This window comes from Alnus glutinosa, chromosome 9, assembly GCF_958979055.1.
Source record: "Alnus glutinosa chromosome 9, dhAlnGlut1.1, whole genome shotgun sequence".
Lineage (NCBI taxonomy): Eukaryota > Viridiplantae > Streptophyta > Magnoliopsida > Fagales > Betulaceae > Alnus > Alnus glutinosa.
The window spans coordinates 19102736-19126334 of record NC_084894.1 but is presented as its reverse complement, the minus strand read 5'-3'; the positions used below and the strand labels follow the sequence as shown (position 1 = coordinate 19126334).

Genomic DNA, 23599 nt, shown 5'->3' with positions numbered 1-23599 from the left:
GTACTCTCTCGATAAAGATTTGACTATTTTATGACGACTATAAACAATAATATGACCAAAATTTTCCTGGCCTCTGTATATACCCAACTACCCAAGGCTTATCCAACATTGAGTAAGCTTATATTTCAAAAAAAAAAAAAAAAAAAAAACATTGAGTAAGCTTATAATTAAACTGGCCGGCAGCATTAAAAGGTTCGCTACGCAGGAGAGATGGCGCCGTCGCCCGAAACTGCCCTACAAAAAATAGTGGGTGGGTAGGGGAGAGGAGGGAGCCAGCGTCTTCTCTCCTGCATAGGAAACCTTTCATGTTCAACAACTAGCTCCACTGTCAAGGCCGGCTTGGTACGGTGCTTCATAATTCATATCCTTTCTGTACGTGTTCGTTTCGATCTCAATCTTTAAACCTTTTGCCTTGTTTCTTGTTTTGTTGTTGTGTTTTTTTTAACTGATGTGTGCTTTTCAGGCGTAATGCATGGTATGAAGCCATGTTCGAATGATCTTCGATGTGTATTATATATTATTATGCAGCAACAATCTTCTTCATTCTTTTGGTTTTTTTTTTTCTTGTTCTTTCTGGGAGCAGACAAAAGTCGTTATAGCCAGGCAACAACTCATGGATTGATGTTACACAAGATTTGACCCATTTTTTCTTCGATAGCTAGTATTGGAATGGTATAATGTTAGAGAGAGAGAGGATCTTTTGCCACCCCAAGACACAACTCAAAGTGAGTGATGGTTGTAATATTTTTCTTTGGTTGGATGTATGGCACCCTAATGGTTGTCTTTTAGATAACTATGGGCATCGTGTTGTCCATGATGCTGGAAATTCAGTAAGTGCCAAATTGTCTACCATTATTCGTAATGGTGATTTGGTACTGTTCTGTTGCAAGGTCAGACCAATTAGTTGAATTACAAAGTAAGCTTTCAGAGGTGGAAATTGGTGAATATGACTTGCCTGCTTGGAACCATAAGAATGGGAAATATGTTTGTTCTGAAACTTGGGATGCAATTAGAAAGAATGAGGTTCGGGTAAAATGGTGGAAGGTGGTTTGGCATTCAGTGGCAATACCTAAACATGCTTTTCTGTTATGGCTTGTTTTCAGAGATGCTATGATTACTAAAAGCCGAATGTGTTGGTTGGGGATACATGGGGATTGTCTTTGTCCTTTCTGTCGTAGTGGAATGGAATCAAGGTACCATCTTTTCTTTGAGTGTAGTTTTGGCTACAGAATTTGGAATGAAATTCTTGGCCTTTGTTTGATTTCAGATCCGAAGAAATATTAGGAGGCGGTTGCTGATTGGAGTGTGCTTGAGATGAGGCATGACTGCCTAAAAAGTAGTTTGTGTATCTTGAGCCTTGGTGCAACGGTCTATAATTTGTGGAAGCATAAAAATGACATTAATTCTACATGGGAATGCTTTGAGTTTGGAAGAGATGATTATAGCCAAGATAAAGTGGGAGATTCGGGCTCGTATAATGGCTAAAGGTCCTTATAAAAAGACTTTCATGAATTTGCAGTTTGCGGCTTTGTGGAATCTTCACAAGATTTTCTCTTAGCCTGTTAGTTGATGATGTTTTCATGCGTTTGATTCATTGTGTTGTATGGTGTTTTGCAGATGTAGTTTATGTTTTGGCTTGTTTAATTTGTAGGGCTTTTGAGATTCTGTTCATCTCTTGCCCTTTGTAATGTTTGAACCAGTGTTTTTTTTTCTGGTATGTAATCCTTGGTTGTTTGGGCTATAAAAGTTTTCATTCATTAAAAAAAAAAAAAAATTGCGGCCAGAAGTTGTGTATTGAGGTAGTAATGTATCATATCTCATACTGTTATACAACTGCTATATAATTGGGATGACATGGTAGTTGAAAATCAGTTTTTGAATTTAGAGTCAAAAGTGTAATCCAAATATTAATATTCACTAACACATCATCTTAATTGTATCACAATCATACAGCAGTCGATTCAATTGATGTTACACAGGATTTGGCCCAGATTCTATCCTTATATTGTAAGGGGGCATTAGTCTCTACATCCAAGCAAATCAAATTGAAATCCATATGCTTGGCAAATTATTCAACAAAGAGTAACGCTATTTAGAGTGCAGTTGGCATTTGAGATTGTGTTTGAAGGCAAATGAATACTTTTTTTAAAACACACAATTTTAAAGGCCAAATTATGATTTTACTAAATATTTAACTGCATTTTCAAATCACATTTTAAAATCGTTATTTTTAAATCAAACTTTTTAAACTTGCAAACCTAAAAAGACCCTTAATAGACGACTATACCAATGAGATGACGTGACAGTAAAAATTAGTTCTTTTTTTTTTACAAGTGCTAATCCAATAGCTGATTTTTCACTATCACATCATCAAGTTGTAATGACAATCGTATACCAACATGCTAAATAACGTTATTTTTTTTATTTTTTATTTTTTATAAAATTCATAGGATCCCATTACAAAAGTTTTGACCCACATCTATAGTGCCATATCTAGTAGATAAGACAAGATATGAGAAACAAAGTGCCAAATTCTTGTGATTAAAAACGCTTGTCAAATTATACTATTAGTGACATGAAGGTACAGCCTATGATGTTTAACTTGAAAGTCCCAACAATTACAAGTAACTCAAGCAAAAGTTCTAACAAACGTGAGAGCCAGCCAGCTCCATCTAGCTCTTGTTGTGGCTTACCACGATCCCTCGGCACCCACTGTTGGGTTCTCGAAAGCAGAAAATCCCCAGAATGTCTTCAATGCGTACGGTGGTGAAATAGTTACACCTTCTTCTGTGATCTTTGCTATCTGCAAGTTGCAAAATTCACGTATGTTAGCTAATAAGAATGATTAAAAGAAAACAACCAAATTAAATTACAATCTGAAAAAACTTTTCTTATTTGGTAAGTGACATATACCGAATGATTGGCCAGATTAGATTACAATTTCAAATCATATTCTAAAAGATAATTCAAATATACAACAGCTGAGGAACAAATTGAACTCATTCAATAGCTAATCCATGTCACATTCACACAAAAGATCAAAAGATGGAAATGCATCCCAAAATTCCAGTAGGCTATCTAGTAGTACAATTAGGCATTATATGATTGAGGTTACTGAAGATTTAAGTTCAGAAAGGCAAAAAACGCTCAACAAAACATTAATTTGAAAAACATAAATCTGCCAAGTCAAGGAAGCAATAATCTACTTGCCAATCCTAGATTTAGAGAACGTCAAAACTGATCAGAATGGCCTATAGGTACTAAGAAATGTGTGCAAAAAGGAAGATGGTAGATGGTTGTCCATAATCAAATGCCTGAACACTTTGCAATAAGAAGCAGATTGAATTTGCTGTCTTGCCCTCATCATAACCCATAAAGATACACAATGAGCCTCCTCAAACACCAAGACCATTCTAGAGAGAGAGAGAGTGGAAAGGTACAGGAAGACGCAGAATACCGAATCTGGGAACTAAGTGCCCACTTTGAACATGTTTCACCTTTACTTGTAAAGACACGTGGATAGATAATGGGAGTGAGCATATTCCACAGGCTTGGAGAGTAAGAATAATGAAAATCTTGACCATCTATTATAAATTCTAGGAATCTCAATAAAGCATGTAGGGGAAAGAAAAGAAAATAAAAATAAAACTGAAGTTCCCAAATCTTGTCACCCTTTTCTTTGTTTAAATATTTTGCTAGGATATTGGCTGTACCTCATCATTGCCTGGTAGTCAAGATTCATGTTAGCAAAACCTTTCTTTTGAAGCCCTTCTTTTAGCTTTTTGCTAGAGTAAAATTCCAAAGGAAAACCACCCCACAAGTTAACCCAGCAAAAATAATTAGTCCTTGGTCAGTGATTCAGAAACCATGTCTCTAAGGCTCAAGAAGATTTCTACCAGAATGAGGTCGAAACTATTGTGACAGTGAAATCCAGAACAGGTAGTGAGAGAAAAGAGCTCACACATTTGAGACAGATGAAGTCCTCTAATTCTTCAAAAAGAACATTTTAAGTATATCTCATTTTAAAATTTTATATAAAAAAATACAACACAGTATGAGAATGAAAATATCTCTTTCAAAAAAAAAAAGTCTTGGTTTGAAATGACATGACTATTATGAAAATGGCAAAAAATTAGTGATATTTCTAATTGAGGTATATCAGAAGTGACATGAATGTTAAATAAGAATCTTCTTTGCTTTTTAAAAATGTGAGAGTAATATAGGAAATTGAGGAAGTAGAACTCCCACTTTTAAAAAGTGGATATATTTTGGTGTGTTTTAAAAAGAAAGACATTTAAATTGGGATGGAGGGAGTAATAAAATTCAAACCACAATTTCACAGAAATAACAAAAGCAATCAATGGTTCGATTTTAATTTGTTGCAATCCTTATTGATTTTCCAAATACAACCAAAATTTGGTAGAATAACAACATTAGAGACATATGGTACACCAAAAACTGAAAAATAAATATCTAATTGAAATTTTGATATGGAAATAGAGACTAAAAAATAAAAAGATAAGGATAAAATGAGATACAAAAATTAAAAATATCCAAAGAAGTTGCAGAATTTTGTCCAACAACTATAACAAAGTCTAACTGTTTTCCGGTAATATCATTGTACAGCTATAACTTATTTATTAAGGGTTTTACAAATTAAAGGGCATCTTGAAGCCAATTATATAAGGAAACAACAAACCTGAAGCTTGTTGACAGCAGACCGATCACGATATAGAAGTACACGCATACATTTCTCCAGTAACTTGACACCATCTTCAAAACTCAAGTTCTCATGCCACTCATCACGAAGAATAGGTCGTGCGAGGTGATTTCCAAACCCAGTTGCTACATTGTTATCCTCAAAATTTACACCTATCATGCTAACCTGGATAAGAATCACAATTACTCGTCTGAGTAATATTCTTAGACACAGATAGGTAGCTGCAAAGCATCAAATAAAATGATCGGTAATGTCTACCATGCCAAGGTACTTCTGACCATTTTTCACTCCACCCAGAATAAGTGAGTTCCACAGTGGGTCAAACTTGTTACGCCTATTATACATCACACGAGTTAAATAGCTGTGCACCTCTTTAGGCCCAAAAGAATTCCCATCATCCCACATGTTGTCATACAGGCTGCAAACACCAAACCACAGAATTAAGAATCTCTCAGCAAAAACAGTAAAAAGAGGTACAAACCTTGCAACAACAAAAAAAGTTCATTCTCACATGACACGTAAAAAGGAAAAGGAACGAAGGTATAAAAAGGTGCAAAGTTTCAGCTCCATCCATATCTCTTCCAAAACAATCAGAACTTACATAAGCTCATCGAGATAACGTAAAATCTCCTGAAAGTCACTTATTTCCCCGCTTGCGCCAAGAAGAGAATGTTTTCCAACAGCCTTCAATCGCCCCACACTCTTGTATCGCAGGGTAGACCCATAGGAACCTGTCAGTTAATACATTATTAACATGATACATATATAAACATAAAGAAGTTTTCAAAATGTTATACGTGAACCAGTTAGTCTAGAGGCATAAATGATATGAGATATGTACCAAAAACATATATTCTAAAATGGATCTAAAGACTCAATGTAAAATTAGTCTAAAGCTATCCGCAATGAGGGGTCAGGCCAAACAAAAAAAAAATTGAAATAAAGATGCACCTTAGAAATTTTTCTTCAGAACAAAATAATTTTAGAAATATGATGGGCATCTGGCTCTTAGATATTTTTAGGGACATATATATATATATATATATATATACGGACATAATCATTACGGAAAGTACATAATGTGTCCCATGCATGTCTGGGGTAAGAGGAAGCAGATTTACAATCAAAATTTCAGCATAGACAAAAGCAAGTAGCCAAATAAAATTGCTTTAGACTACTATAAGGAGGTCAGAACTCCTAGAACCAATAAGGAGCTACTTACAACCTTAACTAGTGATCCCTACTCACTCACGGAAGTGCAAGAGTACAAGGTCAGACAAGATAAATTACTTGCTGAATCAATAAGAACGTAGGAAGATGACATAACAAAGTTTAAAGGAATAGTCTTAAACAGACAGTACATAGAGAGTTTTGACAGGAGTAGCCTTTTTCCCTAAAGAAATAAACAATTAATCAAAATACTGAAAACAAGATAAATAGAACACTTCCTCCTCAAATGACATTAATAAAAGACATGAAGCATACAAGAACAGAGCTCGTTCTTTTTTCTTCTTTTCTTTTCCAATCATGACCAAAATCATAATTTATTAAAGTTCCACAGTTATCGGACACTGTCATGGCTAAATTTGATCTCATATATTTCTATCTATCAATTAAAAATAAAATTCCAATAGAACAAGTCTTAGCCAAATTGGAAACCATATTCACACATCTCAATTGCAATTTGACAATTTCAAGAGGGAAAACAATTAAATAGACTCAGTTTTTTTTTTCTTTCCAATTAAAGTCATAAGTCCACCAATACACATATATGTACATAGATATACCTGCACACATACACAGGCAGATAGATATATATACATTCATACATACATAGATCCATACAGCCATTGTTTCCTCAGCAGCCAAGCGAGGGTTTATGATCAAGAACAACGTTAATTTAATCGAAATACTTTAGTAAAAACAGAATTATATGTAACTTGCAATAGAGGAGGATGAGTGAGTTTAGCATTTGAACCTCCCATATCAGCAGCCATAAGAATTCCATCTTTGTATTTGAGAGCAACTACAGACGTCCCAGTAACATATGGGTACCTAAACCAACCCAAAAACATTAAAAAAAAAAATTAGGGTTAGATTGTTATTTTTCTACCTAGACTAGCAATTTGACCTAGCAGCCACTACAAGACACCAATTCCAAAGAATTCCCAAATCCCAACAACCTAAAACCTAAATCTACATGCACATATACATACAGAGTTCTTTCAGAGGCAGCTTCAGAGCCAAGTAGGCTATGCTGCTTCGCAGCTTGGTTAGAATCCATCGTCAACTAAGTAGAGAACAAAGAAGAGGCGCTCAGTGAGAGGATCTGATTTAAGAAAGAAAGGAAAAAAAAAAAAACAATGGTTACGTTTTCAGAAAGACTTAGGCTCCATTTGTTTCGGCGCAAAATGTTGTTTGCCAGAAAATGTTTTCAAGGATGAAAAATGATTTCAGCTCAAAACATTTTACGGCATTTAGCGAGTATGGAAAATCAGCAAATATTTTTATATTTTCATGCAATCATATTAACCTACGAATATCAATTTTTATTCACAACATAAAAATATTAATATAAAACAACTAAACAAATCAACCTAAAAATTATGTTTAATTAAAATATCCTATAAGATAGAAACATCTCATATCATAAGCTAGATTAAATATTAAACGTGCATCATACAATCAAATCATTAAAGATAGAAACATAACCGTCTTTAAACATGAACAATTCAAGAAAGAGACATATAACATCAACCATATGAGAAAAAGAAAATCTACATACTTTCCCTATTTTTATAATCATCCCACATTACATGACATATTGCATCCCTTTTGATTATCCATTCTCTACTTTCCTCTCAAACTTTCCTTCGTGTTTGGTAGAGTCTACCACTTTGGTTTTAAGATTCAACAAAAAAATGGAGCCAGTCCCAAGTGAGAGAAGCAATAAGTAAGAAAACAAAAGTTGCAACAAGTTTAGTCAGACCTATTCTACCACCTTCTATCTATTTACAATTTGAGTCAACTAAATTGAACTAAACCAGACTTGTTACAACATATTACCAGCAACACACCTAAAAACCTGAACAATGATTATTTTTTTTATATATAAGTAACAATGATAGACTTAAATAATAGATGCTCCAAGTTAATCTAGGATTTACATCACTGTATCACATCATCATTCCAGGAAATCATACTATTTTAAGATTTCTCTGGGTAACCATATCACTGGTGCCTTCTACTGACTACAAAAATGACCAGAGAAAAGGCTTCCTCTCACCAACTAAAAGATACAAATATTGGACAGAAAGAGTTGCCAATGTCAAACATGAGATCTCTACTAGAAATGATTTCCACAGAAACAGAGTAAAAGGGATAATAAAGAAAACACAAATATGAAAACAAATGTCATGCACAATTTGAAGGTATGGTGCAGAAGTACTGATGAGCATCTTCATATTGTCAAGTCTCCATTTGCTATCACTAGAAAGAAGGGTGACACCAAATTCTTGACAAGTGCACTAATCAAGGTTTTAAAATACAGCTAAAAACTACATAAGCTCAATGCCCTGACACAACAAAAGATGTTCTATAAGTAAAGATGTGATTAGATGGCAATGACAGTTGAAAAGGGAAGGTCATTATTCAAGAATTTTCATATAGAAAGATTAAATAGTTTAGATCCAATGGTAGATATTACCCATGATATCAATATCAAATGCAACACGACATGCAAATTATTAAATGACATGAAGTCATTTGGGTGTCCAACCGGTAGCCAAAATGGGAAACATACCAATACATGGTTCGGCAGCTGATCCACAAAAATGATAGGTAAAGATAAGTTAAGAGCAAACATAACAGACATCTAGCCCAAAAAGAATGCCATAATTATTACAAAAGAAAAAAAGAATATAAACCATAATCAGCATTAGCAGATATGGTTTTCTTGCTCAAATCAAAGCATGGTGGACAATACCGATGTGATATGAGTGCCAAGCAACATCATGCTATGGATGCCAACGTTCAAACTGATGCAAAGTTCCTTTCTAAGCAACCTCGTCTATAAATCAGTGAGAAATCTATAGTCGGACAATCGAATATGCTCAGACATAAAGGACTCAACTACTTAAAGAATGTCATAGGTTCTCCAAACCACATATTTCCACCATCCATTTTATTCATATTTCTCTAGAAGCTTGGCAATTGGCAATGACAAAGGAGGTTTCTCTAATTCATTTATGGAGGTTTCTCTTATTACTTAACTGAGATTTGGATCTGTACCAGTGCATAGACTCATCCAATTATTTTAAAAGGCCTCCACAACACACTGGGGGAGGAGAGAGCCCAAAAAAAAAAGTACATTGATAGAAGCTAACAGACAGAGGATAAAGAGAGATTTTAAATATTTCGTGCTGTGGTGTTCATTTTGTTCTCTGTTTCTTAAAATCAAGGAGTGCTCTTTGTCCTGCAAAAGTACCTCCTTAATTCATCCTGCAAAAGTACCTCCTTAATTCACTCTTTCAGGTGCTTTTTTTTGTCACATCTCGATTCTCAAAGCCCAGGAATCAAGCTCCAACAAGCAACTACTGGGTCTTGAACTTCTTCGTTGTCTCCAACTTTCCCTTTTAAGAGAGTGACACTGCTCTGTTTACTCAGTTTTTCTCCATTTCTTTTCTCAAAAATAAATGAAAAAAAAAATAAAGCAATTAAAATAAAAGATCCGTAAATCAAACTACCCAGTTTAGCACAGAGCACCCAAAAAAAAACTATGTTCTTCCCTTGGGTTTTCTTAGCAACCAAACGGAAGTGAACGGTAAAAACCCAAAACGAAAATGACAAAGAGAAAGAAACCCAGTAGAGGAAAAAAAATAAAAGTAAAAAAACCCTTGGTGAGATGGACGTAAAAGAAGAGGAGGGGCTTTTTGGTGTTAGGGACTTGGATGCGGTTCCACTTGTTGAACGAAGAGTCCGTGTCGTAAAAAAAATATACCATTCATACAACCAGCAATAACCCAAACAACAGAAAATCAAAAAACCCAAATTCAGTACTTCAAAATAAATTCAACCGCCACCCAACGAAGAGCTGGCCAAAAGCAACCAAAAGTTTTGAATCCAAACAGAGAAAGCTAGACTCAAACAACCAATTCAACAGCCATCAAACATTTTCTCACCGAAAATGGCCAAATCTACAGAGACAAATCACATATCAAAAGCTTCTCTTTCTCTAGAATGATAAAAAATCTAAGTCTAAGTCTAAATCCGATACGGTAGCTAGCTAGGCTTCGAGACTGTAACTTCAGAGAGATCCAACAGAGAGAGACGAAAGTACCTGAGACACGGAAGCCGAAGAGAGACGAGATTCCTGAGAAAGAGGAGCTGTGCGGAGCAGAGAGAGAGAGAGGAGAACTGAGCGGTTTGAAGTTGAGCGAAGGGAGAAGGAGTACCGAGTTCCTGAGATTCCTTTCCCTTTGCTCAAGAAATGCTTTAGATGGGCTGCTCCTACCCGGCCCAACTAATACAACTCGTGAGTCGTGAGCTAGGATCAACTCTACGTCCAAAATTTGGTTTAGGTGGCGTAAAAAAAAACTATAGTATATATACTGTAATTTTTTTAATGGTTAAAATTTAATTATAAATACTATATAAAAAATTAAAAATTAAATTAAATATTAACCATTGAAAAAATTACAGTAATTATACTGGAAATTTTTTTACGGCACATAAGCTAAATCGAAGTGCAAAAGGGGAATACAGAGCTCGGGTGCTCTCTCAAATTTTTTTATTTTTTTTATTTTTTCAAAAAGAGTTTATTACGAGCGGCTTATCACTGGTTTGGAATTGCATAAAAAATGTTTTTTATTATATTAAAAGTTGTGTTAAGAAAAATTGATCTATTTTGTAAAAAATTTAAGAGAAAAAAAAAACACTTTTTTAACTTTTTTGTTCTTACAAAGTCCAAAACTTAGTTTTGGAAAAGCTTGAAAATGTGATTTTTTTTTTTTAAAAAAAAAAAATGCTCTTTTAAGCTTTTTTTTCTAGACAAACTTCTTGTTAGGGCTTGTTTAGAATTGAGTTAAAAAATTTAAAAAGCACTTTTTAGTACATAAAAAACTGTGCAAGGCAAAAAAGGCTTTAATTGGTAAAAATTTCAAAAAAGTACTTTTTGAATTTTTTACTCTAAAAAAAAAAAAAAGAAGCCAAAACTCAATTTTGAGAAAATCTTGAAAATATAGCTCGTTTTGACCATAAAAGCTTGCATTGAGTAAACTACAAAATATATGTTGTAGTTTTTTCAACGATCCAAATTTAATTTCACTTTCCTCTCTTTTTCATAAAAAACTTATAATTAAATCTGATCCATTGAAAAAACTATAACATATATTGTAACGTTTTTTACAAATCTAAAAATTTATTGAAAAATTTTAGTGTAAAAATAAACAGATTGTCAAATTTTGAGAGAACTTTAATTAGTTTTTTACTTGAGGCAATGTTTACTGTTTATTTTTGCACGTGAGAATTTTCAATAATTATTTTGAGTGTAAGAAGCCAAACTCATTGTTAATATATGCCATTTGTAACATGCTATGAAAAAGATTGTTCGATAAATTCCAAAAGAATGTAAAATTACTTGGTCCATTTTTTGGCTTGATAGACCATTTTGTTACATTTATCCCTTGTTCTTAAACTTTTTCGCAACTTTGTGTGGTTATTGTGTTCAGTTTTTACTGTTTATCTTTTTGTCTTGGGTATCTAACTTACTAAAAAAAAATTGGGTCCAGATTTATCAAATGTATTATATGAAGTAGATTCACCACGACAAAAATTAAGAACTATAAGAATTTAGTTAGTGATCTTAGTGCTCCCCTAAAAAAAAAAAAACAAAACAAAACAAAATTCAAAAAATCCTAGTGAAATGAATGATCTTCTATTCACCAATTTTCACATATGCTTCTCTTAGAACTGATATATGAACATAGCCGTTCGCGAACAAGTTCTAGCTTGGCTCGAATTGTTACCCAAAAAGTAATTAACTATGTTGTTACTCGTAACGTCCTCCTAAGACTAAATAAAATGCAGCGAAAAGTGTACTACTGATCTGAACTGAAAGACTAAATACCTCCTATGGCTCATAATATTTTTCTATCATCAATACAAACCAGAGACTTAAATTACAAACAACTGGAGTACACTACTATCTTCCAGGAATACAACCATACATAAATTATATTCATAAATTTGCTTCTAAAAGTCTGGGCTCAACATCTCAAGCCTCACGAATAGCTCTAATCTACACTATTTGCTTCTACCTGTAAAACAATTTGTTTTATGGATAAGCCAGTACTAGGTTTTGAGCAAGGAAGATCTCAAGGTATATGCGACTGGTTGGCGTGATAATATCAACCATATATCGCTTGTTGACTTATAGACCTTGCTAAGGTGGGCTGTAAAACAAAGTCTTAGACTTCCAATTTCATTATTTTCTAGCTGTAAAACAATTTTTTTATGGATAAGCCAATACTAGGTTTTAAGCAAGGAAAATCTCAAGGTATATGCAACTATTTGGCATGATAATATCGACCATATATCACTTAAGGACTTATAGACCACTCGTGATAATTACTGTCTTTGGATGAAGCTGCAAACTTAAATGTTTTGAGATGATTTTGTGTATTAAATATTATAAATGTGGTAAATATTGTTGGAAATAATACAATTCAGACCAGCCCACTCAGAAAGGTTGTGGGCCTCTAGGCCCATAATCGACCCACAAGTGGAACCCTAATTAAATATTAGGTCAAGCCATCAAGTAAGAGACAGAATCCTAACACATGTTTCCCACTACCTCTCAACCTATAAATAGACACTTACACAAAGTATGAAAAAGGGAATGAATTTTATTATGCTAGAAGAGATTATTCATGAAAACACTGACTTAGGCATTGTGGGGAGGAACGTCGACCTACTCTCGGCATGTTCTCTTAACTTTGCAGGTTTTGCAGTGAACATGGGATGTGAAGAACAACATCGTAGACCATGCTGTCCACAACACACTGAAAACTGTATCAATAGTTTGGCACCATCTGTGGGAAGGGTCGGGTTTTTCCCGACTCGGGTTCTCTAACTCGGTTTTTCTCAAAACCAAGTCTAAAAGGAAGGGCCGAGTTTCACCCTAGATATAGGGTTTTCTCGACTCAAGTTCTTTAACTTGGTTTTTCTCAAAACCAAGTCTAAAATGAAGGGCCGGGTTTCACCCTAGATACAGGGTTTTCCCAGCTCGGGTTCTCTAATTTGGTTTTTCTCAAAACTAAGTCTAAAAGGAAGGGCCGAGTTTCACCCTAGTAATAGGGTTTTCCCAGCTCGGGTTCTCAAACTTGGTTTTTCTCAAAACCAAGTATAAAAGGAAGGGCCGGGGGGTAGGATCTTACCTTAATAAGAACTTCCCAACCTGAGTTCACCACTTGAAATTTTCCTTTCTTAGCCTGGGTTAAATTTGTGTTTAGCCCCGACTATAGGGTGTACATATATAGTGCTATGACACAAAATGCATAAGAAGAACAGTCGAGAAGTCAAAGATCAATCGGAAAGTCAATCACGTTGAAAGAAGGGCCGGACTTCGCCTTTAGATTTCCAGTTTCAAAGGTTAAAACTCAAATTTTTCTCAAAACCGAGCCTTGAAGGGAGGGCCAGACTTCACTCTCAGATCATTAAAGACATTTAAGTACAGAGAACACAAGAACATTCCGCAACTGCTGAAGATACACATAAAGAGAAGAAAGTACAAGGATATATAATCAAGATTACAAAAGCCTCAGCTTTATCATCGGAGTCCTAAGGCAGATAAAGTAACTCAATACCTGCAGGATTGGAGGCCATGATTGATCTCTTCAGGGAGGGTCAACCCTCAGATTCCTCAAATTTCAGACTTGAAGGTCTCACACTTATAGGGAGGGTCGGATTTAACCCTCAGGTTTAATCTTCGGATTTTAGACTTGAAGGTTTCAACCTTGAAAAGATGGTTGTATTTCACCCCGAGTTTCAAGTATTTTAGGTTTAAACTTGATTTTCAAAAAAAAAAAATCGAGTCTTGAAGGGAGGGTTGAATTTAACCCGAATTCCACCCTTGGATTTCAGGTTTAAAGATATAATTGCGACTAATTAAACCAGGTTTTGAGCCCCTGCCATGGGGGTACATGCATCATGTTGTATATTAACAAGTTTGATTGCAAAAATCACAAAGGCATCCCACAACTCCGGAAGATATTAAAGGAATAAGTTCTTTCATTCATCATCGGGAGAAGATTACAAAAGTTAAAGAAAACAAAATTTCACCGCCTTCGGCAACTTCGTCCTCGAAAAACTCCTAGTAGCCATCCGATACCCAATATCCTCAAGAAGTGTAGCAGATTAAACTTCGAGAAACAGACACGTGGGTGCAAGGAAAGATGTGCTAAACCACCTAGCCAAAGAAAGATGCGTGCCACGAGCATGCTCTAGTGTTAAACAGCCCCGAGAACCGTGGGAAGCAGCCCAGGAAGAAAAGGGCGCGCAGCAGTAGTTGTTGAAACCGGAGAGCCTTCCACATGCGGCATTAATGAAGATTGTCACAATCAAAGCGTCTCTTGATGGAGGCAATGATTGGAAGCTCCAGCTGGCGCACCCGAGAAACTCAAGGGTTAGAAGCTGAAGAATGTTCAAGTCGTGGGAGAAACGAAACCTCGAATTTTTCGAGGCACATAATTCCCATTGTCCAAGCATCTCTTGGATAAGGGAATTGGGGGGTAATGTTGAGAATAATACAACTCGGACCAGCCCACTCGGAAAGGTTGTGGGCCTCCAGGCCTATAATCAGCCCATAAGTGGAACCCTAATTAAATATTAGGTCAAGCCGTCAAGTAAGAAATAGAATCCTAACACAGGTTTGCCACTACCTCTCAGCTTATAAATACACTTACACCAGGTATGAAAAATGAACTGAATTTTATTATGTTGGAAGAGATTATTCATCAAAACACTTAGGTATCGGGGGAAGGAACGCCGGCCAACCCCCAGCATGTTCTCTTGATTTTGTAGTTTTGCAGTGAACATGGGATGTGAAGAACAACATCGTAGACCGTGCTGTCCACTAAGAGTGAGCAAATCCCTACAGAACCCGCTCTGCCCCACCCCGCAAAGCCTAAAACCCGCACCCATGGTGTGGGCCATGGGGCCTTATTTGGACCCCTCGCGCGGTGCGGAGCAGGGGGCCCTTGAAATTTCTCGGGTCCTCGCCCCGCCCCGCCCCGCAAATTTTGGAAAAAAAGAAAAGAAAAAGAAAGAGGCAGAAAAATGTAAAAAACGGTAAGCAGGCTAAAGGTCTAAAACAGCCGTTGCGGGCTTGCAGCCCTTTGGCCCTTTTCAACTTTTCTTACTTTCCTATCCTTCTAAGTTCTAACCTAACCCTAACTTTAACTTCTCTAACTCCCTAAGCATCGCAACCCGCATCACATTCACTCTGCCACTCGCCTCACCGGCCCTCACGCCCTCACGGCCCTCACTTTCTAGTCGTCACCTCACGCCCTCACCTCCCCACACGCACAGACACACCCGCAGGCCGCAGCAGAGGAAGGGGAAGGCCCTTGCAGTCGGCAGTCCTAGTCGTCTCAAGCATACCTATTCAACTACAGGTTCAATTTTTTACTCTCTTTCTCTTACACACAGTCATATAGACACAAGTTTATCTGAGTGGGTATTTTTTTTGTTCAAGTGAACGATTGGCCTCATGCACCTAGTTCTTTTGCATATGTGTTTGATGACCAACTTTTTTCTTTTTCTTTTTTTATCATTTAATTTTACAACTCAATGATACTGAAATTTAGGTTTTGTTTGGATTATCAGATCACCAAAGCCATTTTTGGTTCCAAAGTCATATGACATTTTTTCAAAGTGTAGCTCATCTCAAAGTAATTTTTGGAGAAGACCAACAAGAAAGTAAGTATTTTTCTAGTGATATATCATATATCTATGCAATGTCTTATTAAATCCTTTGTTATTTCATAATTCTGATCACAACTAGCTCTAAGTTTCAGCTTATCCCACACATTCTTTTGAAAAAGATCTATGCTTGCATAAGTTGGTCTTTGAGGAAGCTGTGCTGCCAAATTGGACCAAAGTAACATATTATTCTTATAGACAGAATTTGTTGGTCGGTTCCAAAAAGGGATTTGGAATCTTTGCTGCAACTCAAAAGGTAAATTTGCTTCTTCTGGGACTGATGTTCTGTTTCAATATTATAGTTGCTAGAGAGGGATTTTATTTACATTTACTGGGACTGATGGTCAGCCCCCTCACATTTTGAAGCTCCTGTTGCAAGCCATGATTGTTCAATGTCATATAGTCTTTTGATTTGTTGTTTCATAATGATTCCAATCACAGCTTAAACTTCCACCTTTCCCCCACATTGTTTTGAAAGAGATCTAGGCTTGCATGATGAGTTGGTCTTTGAGGAAGATGTACTGCCAGATCGGACCAAAGTATCAAATTATTCTCACAGACAGTTATACCAATTGTTTTATTTAATTAATTGGATTTACTTTTCTGAGTACTAATATGACATGGGCAGAAATTGTTTGTCTCTTACAAAAAGAAGTTGTTTTGACTAATTTCTTGTGATATATAAATGGGGGCCATATTTCCTTCTTGCTGTATATCAAGAAGATGATAATGAGGTTGGCGGAAGTGGCTATTGGTGGAAGCATTGTTCAGATTGTAATTTTTGTTTTTGTAAGTATAGAGTACAAGAAAAGAAAGAAGAAAACAAAGGGAAACCTTTCTATTGTCAATCTGCTACTACATAGGGTTTAACTCTAGCCCATTCTCCTATATTGCACGTTTTTTAATAAATTTAAATAATTTGAAATTATGTATACCATAAGATGCATCAACTTCAAATCAATTCATTTCTCACAGTAAGAATGATGTATCATTGAGCTTCCTTTTATCAATTCATTTCTCACAGTTGTAACTTGTAAGTAAGTGTTCACCCTCATTTACTTGACTTACACGGTTTGCAGGTATTTTCAGAGGAATAACGTTCACGGTTCACGGGTATCGTTCTAATTTCTAAGGGATTTAGGCTTTCCAGGTATTGTTTGTTCTTTGTTTGGTTTATGAATGATGATACATGTGTGCCTATAATTTAAATTTGAATTTGTGGCTCAAGGAATCAAGGGGCATGTGAGGTCTTAATAGAATATGTTAGGATTATCAATGTATGATTATGTTAGGTCTCTATCTGCTGTTGATTATGTTTTTTTTTTTTTTTTTCCACTTAAATTGTAGAATCAAGTCATGGACGATTCAACTAGTGCTACTATTGGATCTATTGGTTATAGTTCTGCTTCATCTAGGCCTAGTCTTTTGGATACTAATATGGATTCTAGTTCTTCAACTATGGGCCCTCAAAATCCTAGTGCAGCTCTCCCACCAAAACCTAAAAAAAATGAGCAAATATCAACGGTTTGGGAACATTTTACCAAGTTAGAGTCGAGTGACCCCGATGATCATAAATCACAGTGCAATTATTGTAAGAGGGAGTTTAATTGTCACCCTAGAAGCCATGATACTTCATCTATGCTACAACATATTAGGAAAAGTTGTAAAAAATATCCTGGTAGGTTTGATAAGACACAATCGAAGTTGAGCTTTGAGGCTAAGAGGGAAGGACAAGCGGCAGTGGGTGAAGGATCTAGTGGTAACCTTGTGATTGCTAAGTTTAATGCTTCAAAAATAAGGGCAACACTTTCTAGGATGATCATAGTGGATGAGTTACCATTTAGGTTTGTGGAAGGTGAAGGGTTTTAGGACTTTATGAAAACAGTTGAACCTAGGTTTTCAATTCCTTCCCGTTTTACTATGATGAGGGATTGTTTTAAGTTCTTTATGTCTAAGAAAGAAAAGTTGAGGGAAATGTTCTTGACATCTGGTATTCGGGTTTGTCTTACCACTGATTGTTGGACTTCAATACAGAACCTTAATTACATGTGTATTACTGCTCATTTTATTGATAATGAATGGAACTTACACAAAAGAATTTTAAACTTTTGTTTAATTCCTAATCACAAAGGTGAGACCATTGGGGGAAAGATTGAGTCGTGTATGCATGAATGGGGCATTGGTAGCATTTTCACTATCACTATTGATAATGCTTCTTCCAATGATGCTGCTTTGGAGTACTTGAGGAAGAGAAGTGCTCATAAGCCTAGTGCCATATTAGAAAATCGGTTTATGCATGTGAGGTGTTGTGCACACATCTTAAATCTTATTGTGACTGAGGGGTTGAAAGAGGTTGATGAATCCATTATGAGGGTTAGAAGTGCAGTTAAATATGTGAAGTCTTCTCTTACAAGATTTGAGAGTTTTAAGACTTGTCTGGAAAGAGAAAACATTAATTTCAAAGGGTTGTTGTGTTTGGATGTTCCAACTAGATGGAATTCTACATTTAAGATGTTGGAAGGTGCAGAAAAATGTCAAAGTGCTTTTGAACTTATGGAAGAGTTGGATGGATATAATGGTCCTACGTTGTGGGATAGTAAAAACGATTTAGGACCTCCTAATTGTGATGATTGGGCTCGTATTAGGGTTTTTCTCAAGTTCCTCAAAATTTTTTATGAAGCCACAATGCGACTTTCGGGGTCTTTGTATGTGACATGTAATATGTACATTGAAGAAGTTTCTGCCATTCAACTGCATTTACAAGAATATTGTGACAGTGATGATTATATATTGAGTTCTATGGCGGAGAAAATGATGTTAAAGTATAAAAAGTATTGGGGAGATCTTGATAAGGTTAATGTGTTGTTGTTTGTTGCTATTATACTCGATCCACGAACCAAGTTGGGATAATTGGAATGTTGGTTCAATGATATTCTTAGTGTTGAGCAATGCAATGATATGATATTAAAATTGAAGAACTACCTTCAGAAGTTGTTTGATCACTTCAACACTGGAGAAAACTCTCAAGGTGAACATAGTGGTGCACTTCCTCAAGGTTCCTCAGGAGAAACTGGGAAACGTACATATAAATTGATGAATAGGTACTCAAAGCTCATGACTTCTAATAGTGATGTTCAACACAAATCGGAGTTAGATCGGTATTTGATGGAGGAGATTGAAAAACCGAATGAGAACTTCGATATTTTAAATTGGTGGAAGGTGACTCAACCAAATTCCCAGTACTAGCCCAAATAGCACGTATTGTGTTGACCATTCCTATTACTACAGTTGCTTCAGAGTCGGCATTTAGCACTGGAGGGCGTGTGTTGGATCCTTTTCGAAGTTCATTGGCCCCAATAACGGTTGAAGCATTGGTGTGTACACAAAACAGGTTAAAATCAAAACTCATCAATGGTTATGACACAGAGATGGTTGAAGATCTTGAAAATTACAAGCTCGAGTCAGGTAAGCTTTAGGCTTTTAGCTTTCTATTATTCACTTTTTAATTTATTTTGCTATTTAAATATTCTAAATTTTTAATTATCGGTTCCAATCTTTGTAGAAATAAATTTGAAGAACATCAATCTTTTGCTTGAGGATGATTAGTGAAGTGAAGACTCAAAATTTTGGTTGAAACTTGGGTGCTTGATGCTTGTGGTGACCGATTGGGAGGTGCTTGATGCTTTGGAACATTTAACATTTGAGTTTTCTTCATCTTGTAATATTATGTTCTTTGCGTTGTCAGTAATTTGTTCATTTATGGGATTGAATTTCTATTCGTCATTAGCAGTTAAACCCTACTAATCTACTATGTTTTTGCTTTGTAATCTGGTTTTTTTTTTTTTGCAATTTTTTTGGCACTAAGTGATTGAAAACATTGCAAGCAAAAATGCTTTCTTTCTTCTTTTTAAGTTTTTTTCCCTCTTACATTTTAATAGATGATGGAATTTGAATTAGGGTTATCTATTACAAAATGGTAATTAATTTTATTTTCCTTTATTTGAATTGATCTGGTTAGTGGTTACTTTGAGTCTTTGATGATAAAGCTTAAGATTTTTCTATTTTCATTTTCTTACCTTCTTGTCTTTCTTCAAGATATTGATTATTGATGCTCTCTAAATTTTAATCTTTTTATTCTCTTTTAGTTTCCTTTATTTTCTTACCTTCTGGTGGCCAAAATGTTTCTTCATGATATGGTTAGGGCTGAGCATGAATACAGAGAATTACCAACGGGGAAGAAGAAAACATCAGACATATTCATGAATTTGTTAGAACCTTTGCATTTCAGAGTCAAGAGAGTTCAATTGCAAGGGTGACATTAAAATCAAGCTTCTTCTCAATTGGGCTGCTCATCTTGGGGCTCGACTTACGCTTGTTTGACTGCTAAGAAGTAAAATGTAACATTAGACCATAGAAATCGAATTATCATACCAAAGAAGTAATATAAAAACACAATTCAAGTCTTTTTTTAATATGTGTGTGTGTGTGTGTAAAAACACCATGAAGGTTTTTCTTCTCCAATTTTTCTCACCTTGGCATAACCCGCGGAGATCCCCGCCCCGCAACCTCGCCCCATCCACACCCACCCCGTGCGAGTGCATGGGGTTTTCCGTGGGGTCAAAAAATTCCCATCCCCGCCCCCCCCATGCTCAGCCCTATTGTCCACAACACATCGGAAACTGTATCAACAAATATTATGTTATGATTGCACTGAATATGATGGTTACTTGGTTGATGCTCTGGTTGTAATTAATTGTGTTGATAGTTGCCAAAAAAAAAAAAAAAAGATATATACTTTCACTGCTTTGTAGTATGATTATGAGGAGTAGAAGTAACTTTTCGGGTTATTTACTTGTTGAATAAGCTAAGTGAGATTACGGTGACACTCCGAATTAATTACAAGTTAATTAATTTTCAAGAGTATTACAGAGAGTACTTGTCACCACCCTGGCCTTAGTTTTTGCCTCCCCTGGGGTAAGATCATATACCTTCACCTAAGTAAACGAATTCTGGTTGTTTCCTTTCTGCGCAGCCAAACTACTAACAGTCATCATAGTACACTTTTTGGAGGAATGACTCAACTACCCACATTGGTAGCTCACACCCATACTTGCCTTAAATTCCCCAAGGTGAAACTAAACTTAGGGCACATGGGCCTCTTCTAGTATACAGGTAAAGGAGTCGGGCTCCCTTGCCCCAACCTTTTCCCCAAGCTATTGTTATAGGCTACTCTCTTTAAGGGTCCTTGACCTCTCCCTGACTGTGACCCCTGGGACATCTGCCTCATTCTCTGATCTGTCAGCGTAGCTATAGCCTACACGATGCCTTCTTTTATAACGTTGCCTTGTCAACCAGTTCTACAAAGTCCTTGACTTGGAGGCAGGCAATTCGATATTGAATTCTCTGATTGAGACCCCTCTCAAACTCCTGGTATTCTTCTCCTCATACGAGATGAGATATTGAGCAAAAAATGATAGCTCGGTAAAATTTACCACATATTGATCCATTGTCATGCTACCTTGTACAAAATCCATAAATTCCTGAGCATTAGCCTCTTGTCGTACCTTCGGGAAGTACTGGTTGAAGAATTGTTCATTGAACCGTGCCCAAATGATAGCCTTTGCGCTACCCAAGTACAATCTAAAAAGGGTGATCTTAGCAGAAGCTCACCAATCACTGTATACAGTACATCCGGGAAGCACCAAAATGTATCGAGACTTAAAGGAGCACTATTGGTGGAACGGCATGAAAAGGGAAGTTGCACAGTTTGTAGAACGTTGCCTTACCTGTCAGCGGATCAAAGCAGAACATCAGAAACCAGCGGGGATGCTCAAACCATTAACCATTCCATAATGGAAGTGGTAACATATAGCCATGGACTTCGTCACAAGTTTACCGAAGACGGTGATGGGATTGGATGTAGTTTCGGTAGTGGTCGATCGTCTGACAAAGTCAGCACATTTTCTGCCCATTAAAACAACATATGACATGAGTCGTTGACGATGGCACCATATGAAGCCCTCTACGAGAGAAGGTGCCGATCACCACTCTATTGGGACGAGGTTGGAGAACGACAATTGACGGGACCAGAACTAATCCAAGAAACTGCAGAGAAGATTTCCCTAATCAGACATAGACTGACCGAGGCTCAGAATCGGCAAAAGAGCTACGCGGATCACCGACGGAGAGATTTGGAGTTCACAAATGGAGATAAAGTATTTCTGAAGGTAGCACCGATGAAAGGAGTGACCCGTTTTGGGAAGAGAGGTAAGGTGAACCCTCGATACATTGGACCCTACGAAATCTTGGATCGAGTTGGCCCTTTAGCATATCGCTTGGCATTGCCGCCCCATTTGTCTGGAGTGCACAATGTTTTCCATGTATCGACTTTATGAAAATATGTTGCAGACCCCTCACATGTGTTGGAGGCTGAAACGATTCCCTTACGGGAAAATTTGTCATACGAGGAGATACCCATGAAGATCATTGATAAGAAAGAGAATGAATTACGCCGGAGATGGATATCAATGGTCAAGGTAATGTGGAGTAACCACCAATCGCCAGAGGAAGCTTCGTGGGAATTGGAAGAGACTATGCGTGACAATTATCCGCATTTGTTTGCCTAGTAACCGAATAAGGAAGTTGAGGTAGGTTAAACTAATTTTGGATAAATTCCGCAGATTTACTGATATTTTTCTCTCCCCCTTCTTTTTGTAGTTATTGGAATTGAGCATGCCTATTAGTTAACTATTCGATTAACAAGTGCAATAACGACCTCAGGGCGTACACCAGACAAACCAAAGCGCACGGCCCTAGTTCCCGACCTCGTCAAGCATGGTACCAATTTATTAAGGAGTTGGAGAACATACTAAGTACTACTCTGATATATCAGATACCTTTCATAGCTACCGTCGTAGTCGAGTATTGAATTTTGAGGACGAAATTCTTTTAAGGAGGGGAGATTGTAATAACCCCGACCCACTGTAAATTAGTCTTTTGCTACTTATGAGAATGGATGACTGAAAATTTTTATTTTTATTTTTTAAAAATAAAGAGTGATAATAATAATAATAATAATAATAATAATAATTTGTGTTTTATTTAAATAGCCATTACTATTTTGTTTTCATATATGATTTCTTTACATTTAATAAAATTTTATATCAATTTACATTTTATCTTTTCAGCTAATATTTTAAAAAACCCTAATTATCAAACCCTAGCCGTCATTCTCCCTTTCAAAAAGAACAAACCCTACTTATATAAATAAATTAGCATACGCCTTATTTTTTTTTCCATTGTTGTAGCCGCACGTCCCTGTCTCATATTCGGTTCTCTGCAGAGGTATATGCTTGCCTCTTATCTCTTTTCTTTAACTTTCTTGTGCAAACGTACTGGTACACCTTGGTTTAATTCTTCAGTTTTTTTTTCCTTCCTCTATTAAGGTTTGGTTTGACCATTCGTTTATTTTATTTTATAATATTTTTTTTTTGTTCTCTATTTGTTCCCTCTATCAGCTTGTTAATAAGGCATTTGGTTGCTACTTTTTCTTTTAGGCTTCTTCTTCTCAAAGCGTGTGCCTTGTGTTTCAATATATATATATATATATATTTCTTCTCTTTCCTAACCATGTGATGAAGCATCACTTGTCCTTTTCTCAAACTCTCTCTCTTTCTATGTTAACCACCGTAGGAGATAACTTTGACTTGTCCTTTCATGTCTTCTCCTTTTGGGTAAACATATAGATAGTTTTCTTTTTTCTTTTTCTTTCCTTTTTTCCATCACCACCGAGAACCATTGATATAGATACATATATTTTATTATTATTATTATTTTTTCTTTCTCCTTGTCTTGGCCGAACTCAAATTCAAGTTTGTTGATTTATGGAATTCTCTCCCT

The 23599-nt window shown here is 36.1% G+C and overlaps 1 protein-coding gene and 1 long non-coding RNA gene across 7 annotated transcripts; one reads left to right on the top strand and one right to left on the bottom strand.

The window, feature by feature from the left end:
• The first annotated feature begins 211 nt into the window (after window positions 1–211).
• On the top strand, window positions 212–1762 carry LOC133878475 (uncharacterized). Its single transcript, XR_009901914.1, has 3 exons — window positions 212–372; window positions 584–1193; window positions 1268–1762. It is a non-coding gene; the product is annotated as an uncharacterized LOC133878475 (long non-coding RNA).
• A 751-nt stretch (window positions 1763–2513) lies between these two features.
• Window positions 2514–10218, bottom strand: LOC133878514 (proteasome subunit beta type-4-like). Of its 6 annotated transcripts, none has more exons than XM_062317073.1 (8): window positions 10059–10207; window positions 9207–9351; window positions 6937–7049; window positions 6699–6775; window positions 5322–5451; window positions 4979–5138; window positions 4700–4885; window positions 2514–2803 (listed from the first exon to the last, which is right to left on the bottom strand). In XM_062317073.1, the coding sequence occupies exons 3-8, from the start codon at window positions 7002–7004 to the stop codon at window positions 2690–2692; spliced, it is 735 nt and encodes a 244-aa protein (XP_062173057.1). In that variant the 5' UTR covers window positions 7005–7049; window positions 9207–9351; window positions 10059–10207; the 3' UTR covers window positions 2514–2689. The 6 variants fall into 6 exon arrangements, with proteins under 6 accessions (XP_062173057.1, XP_062173060.1, XP_062173059.1 ...); XM_062317076.1 differs by having other exon boundaries at window positions 6937–7010; XM_062317075.1 differs by having other exon boundaries at window positions 9233–9351.
• Window positions 10219–23599: the final 13381 nt, after the last annotated feature.